Source organism: Oncorhynchus kisutch, linkage group LG15 (genome assembly GCF_002021735.2).
Source record: "Oncorhynchus kisutch isolate 150728-3 linkage group LG15, Okis_V2, whole genome shotgun sequence".
Taxonomy (NCBI): Eukaryota; Metazoa; Chordata; class Actinopteri; order Salmoniformes; family Salmonidae; genus Oncorhynchus; species Oncorhynchus kisutch.
Genome location: NC_034188.2, coordinates 34,177,293 through 34,185,273, shown reverse-complemented (window position 1 = coordinate 34,185,273; position 7,981 = coordinate 34,177,293). Strand labels below are relative to the sequence as shown.

General features: G+C 37.4%; 1 protein-coding gene across 1 annotated transcript in view; it reads left to right on the top strand.

Annotated features, from left to right (window-relative positions):
* The first annotated feature begins 7,148 nt into the window (after positions 1–7,148).
* LOC109905225 (phospholipid-transporting ATPase ABCA1) overlaps positions 7,149–7,981 on the top strand; it is a 41,985-nt gene continuing 41,152 nt past the window's right edge. Inside the window, exon 1 of the mRNA XM_020502492.2 lies at positions 7,149–7,414. Coding sequence (XP_020358081.1) covers positions 7,349–7,414 — 66 coding nt within the window. The 5' untranslated portion in view covers positions 7,149–7,348. The remainder of the gene's footprint in view (positions 7,415–7,981) is intronic.

Sequence of the window (7,981 nt, the reverse complement as noted above, 5' to 3'; positions counted from 1 at the left end):
TCAAATGTAGGGAGTGTAGAGGTGTGTGTGTCCTCATAACAAGTGAGTGCTTTGTTTTCCTTGTCCTTTTCGAATATCCTTCCATGTTTTAATCATCAACTGTATGGTTACAATGTAGACGAAACATTTCTTAACAGATTAAGTGTTCTCTGTGTTTGTTTTAATGAAATGTACATCATTTAAATAGATTAACGTGCAACATTTGATGAGTTATCATTTTGTAGATGATTTCTCTTTGTACAGTACAGTGATAAAGTAGTTTAATTTCTTTGCATTTTCGTTTCCACCACTAGAGAGCAGACACACCTTGTGAAAAACATTGAAAGTTGGAGGAGTCAGCAAAGCAGTAGGGTTACCCAATCCCAGCAGCAAAAGGCCAAATGGATGGACAGGTCAAAGATTCAGTGTTGAAATTTCAGCCTGTTTTGGTGGGATGGAGTTTTGGCCTGCCTGCGGTAAAATAGTTAAAAGACCAATAAGAAAGAGAGTTCCAAACCTCTCTGCCAATAACAACTAGTTTTACGTCTTCCCCTCCCCACCCAGACCACTCCCAGACAGTTGCTCTTTGCTAAGAAGATACTTTTGTTTCTTTTAGACCATTTACAATTAAAACAATCACAGTAAGCTACTTAATTTTTACCCAGAAATGATTTGATATTGAGATAAAAATGGCTGCATTGGACCTTTAATTTACTGCAATGGAAGTTGGAAAGAATTGAGTCACCAGTCACAGATCAGTGTACTCCAAATGTTGGTGGTTAATAACATTACATTTTCTGTGTTATTTGTTTCACAGTACTAGGCTTCTGCAAATATTACTAATACATTCTTCCCATCTTTCACATTAATTAAGGGAGTGAGGCATGAGCTGCAGATTTCTCCTGATGCCTATAATGGGATGACATCAACTTGGCTTGCAAACTTTGAACTGTCCCTTTTCTGATTAGAGTGTTGAAGGTGGTCTGCTGAGAATATGCTCTATCTGATCAGAAGCCTGGCTACTGTGTTGATAAGTTATTGAGCTTTGAGTAGGCCTAGTTGACCTCTGAACCAGCTGAGTTTCCCATTCAGATTGGCAGAGTGGAAAGGTCATAGTCCAATTCTGTTTCCTCTTTTATGCATGGAATTTGTATTTGTATTTATTAGGGATCCCCGTTAACTGCTGCCTTCCTGGGGCCCAAACACACCAAAACACCCACATTACATATAAAACAACAGATAAAACAGTGAACTATGTTTGTACTGAATGAGCTAAAGATAAAACAGTACATCATATTACATCCCTACACCACCACATGTCCACAACACAAAATGTTCAATACCACCATACAACAATATCACAATGTGTGCATATATATGTGTCTGTACCTTTGTGTGTGTCTCTTCACAGTCCCTGTTGTTCCTAAAGGTGTATTTCTACCTGCTTTTTAAATCTGATTCTACTGCTTACATCAGTTACCTGATATGGAATAGAGTTCCATGTAGTCAAGGCTCTATGTAGTACTGTGTGCCTCCCATAGTCTGTTCTGGACTTGGGGACTGTGAAGGGACCTCTGGTGGCATGTCTTGTGGGGTATGCATGGGTGTCTGAGCTGTGTGCTAGAATTTTAAACAGACAGCTCGGTCCATTCAACTTGTCAACACCTCTTACAAAAACAAGTAATGATGAAGTCAATCTCTCTTCCACTTTGAGCCATGAGAAATTGACATGCATATCATAATGTTATCTCTCTGTGTACTTTTAAGGGCCAGCCGTGCTGCCCTGTTCTGAGCCAACTGCAATTTTCCCAAGTCCCTCTTTGTGGCACCTGAACACCCTACTGAACAGTAGTACAGGTGTGACAAAACCAGGGCCTGTAGGACCTGCCTTGTTGATAGTGCTGTTAAGAAGGTAGAGCAGCGCTTTATTATGGACAGACTTCTCCCCATCTTAGCTACTTTTGTATCAATATGTTTTGACCATGACAGTTTACAATCCAGGGTTACTCCAAGCAGTTTAGTCACCTCAACTTGCTAAATTTCCACATTATTCATTACGAGACATAGTTGAGGTTTAGGGTTTAGTGAACAATATGTCCCAAAAACAATGCTTTTAGTTTTGGAAATATTTAGGACTAACTTATTCCTTGCTATCCATTCCGAAACTAACTGCAGCTCTTTGTTAAGTGTTGCAGTCATTTCAGTCGCTGTAGTAGCTGACGTGTATAGTGTTGAGTCATCTGCATACATAGACACACTGGCCTTACTCAAAGCCAGTGGCATGTCGTTAGTAAAGATTGAAAAAAGCAAGGGGCCTAAACAGCTACCCTAGGGAATTCCTGATTCTACCTGGATTATGTTTGAGAGGCTTCCATTAAAGAACACCCTCTGTGTTCTGTTAGACAAGTAAATCTTTATCCACATTATAGCAGGGGGTGTAAAGCCATAACACATATATTTTTACAGCAACAGACTATGATCAATAATGTCAAAAGTTGCACTGAAGTCAAACAAGACAGCCCTCACAATCATTTTATCATACATTTTTCTCAGCCAATCATCAGTCATTTGTATAAGTGCTGTGCTTGTTGAGTGTCATTCCCTATAAGCGTGCTGAAAGTCTGTTGTCAATTTGTTCACTGTAAAATAGCATTGTATCTGATCAAACACAATTTTTTCCAGAAGTTTACTAAGGGTTTTAACAGGCTGATTGATCGGCTATTTGAGCCAGTAAAGTTGCCTTTACTATTCTTAGGTAGCGGAATGACTTTAGCTTCCCTCCAGGCCTGAGGGCACACACTTTCTAGTAGGCTTAAATTGAACATGTGGCAAATAGGTGTGGCAATATGGTCCGCTATTATCTTCAGTAATTTTCCATCCAGATTTTCAGACCCCGGTGGCTTGTCATTGTTGATAGACAACAATAATTTGTTCACCTCTTCCACGCTGACTCAAAAGTATAATTCTTGTCTTTCATAATTTGGTCAGATATACTTGGATGTGTTGTGTCAGCGTTTGTTTCTGTCACGTCATCCCTAAGTTTTCTTATCTTGCCAATGAAAAAGTAATTAAAGTAGTTGGCAATATCAGTGGGTTTTGTGATGAATGAGCCATCTGAATCAATGACTGATGGAGCCGAGTTGGCTTTTTCCCCAAAAATGTTTTTAAGGTGCTCCAAAGTTTTTTTTACTATCATTCCTTTTTATCATTTATCTTCCTTTCATAGCATAGTTTATTTTTATTTTTTATTTAGCTTAGTCACATGATTTATTAATTGGCAGTAGTTTGCCAATCAGTTGTGCTGCCAGACTTATTTGCCATACCTTTTGTCTCATTCCTCTCAACCATACAATTTTTCACCCAAGGGGATTTAACAATCAATCAATCAAATCAATCAAATGTATTTATAAAGCCCTTCTTACATCAGCTGATGTCACAAAGTGCTGTACAGAAACCCAGCATAAAACGCCAAACAGCAGGCAATGTATGTGTAGAGGCACAGTGGCAAGGAAAAACTCCCTAGAAAGGTCAGAACCTAGAAAGAAACCTTGAGAGGAACCAGGCTATGAGGGGTGGCCAGGCCTCTTCTGGCTGTGCCGGGTGGATATTATAACAGAACATGGCCAAGATGTTCAAATGTTCATAGATGACCAGCAGGGTCAAATAATAATAACCACAGTGGTTGTCGAGGGTCCAACAGGTCAGCACCTCAGGAGTAAATGTCAGTTGACTTTTCAGAGCCGATCATTCAGAGTATCTCTAACAGTTTTTATAGTTATTTCCTAATGGCTTATTAGTAACTGGAATAAGCTGTTTTATAAATGTGTCAGTTGCAGCGTCTGGTTGCTTCTCATTACACACCACAGACCAGCAAATATTCTTTATATCATCAACATGTGAATCACTACAAAACGTATTGTATGACCTCTTATTCACTATATCAGGCCCAGCCTTTGGAAATGTGGTTTCCTAGATATGGCTACTATATTGTGATCACTACATCCTATGGATTTGGATACTGCTTTGAGGCAAATTTCTGCAGCATTAGTAAAAATGTGATCAATACATGTTGATGATTTCATTCCTGTGTTGTTTGTAAATACCCTGGTAGGTTGACTGACAACCTGAACCAGGTTGCAGGCACTGGTTACAGTTTGAAGTTGTTTCTTGAGTGGGCAGCTTGATGAGAGAGCCAGTCAATATTTAAATCACACAGAAAATATACTTCTCTGTTGATATGACATACATTATCAAGCATTTCACACATATTGAATGATCAATATTGGTAAGTTACATCTACTAAAATTGGTTTCATGACTCTCTGCATTACCTATGATGCAATTATTTTACTATTTCATGGGCCTAATGATTTCCACCTATTAAAATATTTATTTTAACTAATCCAATTTAGAGGTGAGAGGCTATGCCATTTTTGGACAGCAAATGACTGTTTTCACCAGACCTGGGTTCAAATATTATTTCAGGAATTTCAAATACTTTTAAATACATTTCAAATCAAGCATTCAGATAATCTTTATTTGAAAATGTAGAAAATACTCAAATCTTTTAACCCATGTATTGGAAAACAGGATTTGAAATAACTATTTGAAAATGTAGAAAATACAATTTGGTCAACCTTTTTGCAAATAACTATTCAAATACTCAAATAAAAGTACTTGTTTTCAGCTGTGTATTTGAAAATACTCAAATACACAGAAAATAAAGTATTTCAATAACAAATACTCAAATACACATGTATTTGAACCCAGGTCTGGTTGTCTCTTCTAGTATGTCCTTTCAATGACACTGTTCTGGGTGTTTTGCCTTTGGGAATCTGTTTTCAGTCTTTTACAAAGAACACACCCCCTCAGCTGAACTGATTGTTGTTTCTGAAGTGATCGATATGATTAATCATTGGCCTATTGCTACAAGTACATGCAACCTGGAAATGATTGGAAGAAATCAGGAGAAATATTTAATTAATGGTTTGATCTCATGAAAGTCAAACCTGACCATATTATGTGTTGACTGTAATGTTTGAGAATGAATGTAAACATGGATTCAAAGTTGTGATTTTTCATATTACATCCTCTGTGGATTTTTTTTTTTACTATGGAGCCTACTACGTACAGCCTATGTTATTTATGGCCTATGGTATTTATTTTGATTCTCCTAATTGTGATTATCAGTTCCAGATGTTTTAGGAGGTCGGGAAGTGCGAGTAGGCACTTCAAGAGCTGTTTTGAGTCTACACGTGCTCCACTAGAGGGGGGTTTAATCACAGAACATATCCATGACGGAGAGTATAACATCAGTTCTACAAGCGGATATAGCAACGGTTCTCTCCATATAAAAGCTTGTCTAGATTCAAACGCTTCTCCTCCTCCGTGTACAGATCACAAATGCCTGGATAATAAACCCGAGACAAAAACAACACAAAAGTAGTGAAGGAGTGTTATTTAGCTTGGGAGGAACCACAATTAATTCCCGAAAGGGGTCTGATTTCGTGCCTTTGGAAAAAGGTAGGCTATTTCCATTTTCCACTCATTCATTGTCTCTAATTCGTTTTTTGTGTTCTCTCTCTTATTTCAATGGTAGAAATATCTACTAAAGAAAAATATGAAACTTCTGATATTTTTATTGTCAACATCAATTATAGACTTTTTGTTTTATAGCAAAAGGGTGTTTGTCGTAGCTTTTTATTGTAGGCTACTTCATTAGAAAACATGAACAAGGCTTGTATCCTAGTCCTCGGGCACCGTTTTTTGTTGTCATGTAAAATGTATTTACTCATTATGTGAAAAATACCTGATGATAGGCTACATTCAATCTTATGCAGGTTTATTTTAGTTGTAAAAAAATATTCGATTTTTCTCTGAAAGGAAACCTGAGAACACCACAAGTCACGAATATTCTCAGTAAACCCATACATAGTGTTAGACAAAAGTAGACGTATTAAATAAACACTATCCCATATTTTATGATATTCTTTGTTGAGTTATCTCTGCGCACGTTACGAAGCAACATATCGCCACCAAACACGGTAATAATCAAGTTAGAAACAAGCTTTAGTTACTTTGTTCCAATATACATTATGGGCTGTTGCAGGCTACACATCATGTGAAGCCCCGCAAAATAACATGGTATTAATAAGTCCGTTAATCATTTGTGAGAATTTATTTTGTTGTAATTTATATTGTCAAATAACCTGCGCAGTCCACCTGGCTCTTGTGTGAGGACAAAATACAGAGAGATAATTCAACTGTACGCCGACTGTTCTTTGAAAGACTGCTAGAGGCGCTGATTGTAGCCTACTCATCCACTTATACCCATGTCCCATTTATTGGGTTCATGAACTGATTACGCTGAACACACTAATACAAAGAGGAGGAATATATTTTGATATATATTTTGTTAATGGTATCTCATGCAAGTATCACCATTAAAGTTTGAACTTATCAGATTTTTGCATATGCATAGTGCCCGGTACATGATAACGTACAGTTATTATGCTACATTAAGAGATAAGTCGTAGGCCTAACAAGAATAACTTCATAAAGTCTTCATAAGCACCACATAAATGATTCACAAATGATCTATAACCGTATGTCATGCTCTATAAAGGGTTCATAACTGTGTGACATAACCACCAAAGTCAAATGTGACATAACCCACTATGTAAAATATGACATAACCTGTGCTTTATAATAAGCACTGCTTAATAAAGGCTTTATAAATCATATTAAATTGAGGCTTCACAAAGCATCTATAACCTTGTCATGCATGTTGGTAGAGCATTGCAACCCAGGATAGTGATAGCCCCAAAACGTTTGTGTTTTTTTTATCAAAGACATCACATAATTAAATCTGTGTGAAATGCTGATTAAATCATGGACTTCATTTAAAAAAAAAATTGGGATCTCCTTTAACAACTTCAAATGTAGTTCCCCAAGTGCATACGCTAAATTACTATTTAAATCACATTCAAAAAACAATCCTGTGCTGTTTAGGGATCATCAGTGATCATCAGTGATCATCAGTGATCATCGGTGATTAGTGCACTGACGGAAGCACTAAAAACCTGTAAATATCTGCATGTATGAACGTCCCCGCCGCCCCTCCTCTCTCTCTCAGTCTGCCTGGGAACACATTGTAGAAGAAGTTCCCATATGAGGAGGCCATATTGGAGAGATGTGATCTAGTCAGCACCAGATAGACAAGTGACCCTTGACCTTGTACCTTTGAGCTGTGTGCTGGCTGGCTGGACTTGCTGGTGTCTTTTTACCCCACGTCACCACTGCCTGTGTGTCATTTCAGTTGAGAGAATTAGAGCCAAGGGAAGCTTGCGCGTAAGAGGTCCAGAGTAGAGATGTCCATCTCAACTCAGCTGGGCTTGCTGTTGTGGAAGAACTTTACCTACAGAAGAAGGCAAACGGTAAGCAGTCCATCTTTATATCAGATTGTGTGAAGTGTAGAGGTATGTGTGAAGTCCTTGGTATGGAATTTGGACTTTTTCCCCCTTGCTTTTTTTGATTGGAAACTTAAATGAATAAGTTAGTGAAATAGAATGTGTAATTATGTTCATGTTATAATGTTTACAGTATATTCAAAAAATGTTGAAATGACTGTATTATTACTGTATTATTGTCATATTAAGAAGAATATACCGGGTCTACAGTTCAGAACTGTTTTGGATGGGAAGTATGTGTTCGCCTTAAGGCTGGTCTGATGCCGAAAAAGGAAGGAAATGATTGCTTACTTCACACATTTTACTGCAAAATTAAGTTAAATTACCAGTTACGTTGCATGTGTGTTTCTTTACTTAATATGTAATTGTTGTAGTGTATGTGTGTCTATAGTTTTGTTCATGTTGTGTTAGTAAGTTGTTTTGTAAGTTGTTTTATCTGAAACTTTGTTCCCTCTGCTGCTGTTGTACCAGGTCTCTCTTCGAAAAAAGTGATTTTATCTCAGTGAGAAAAACCTGCATAGATAAAGGTTAAAA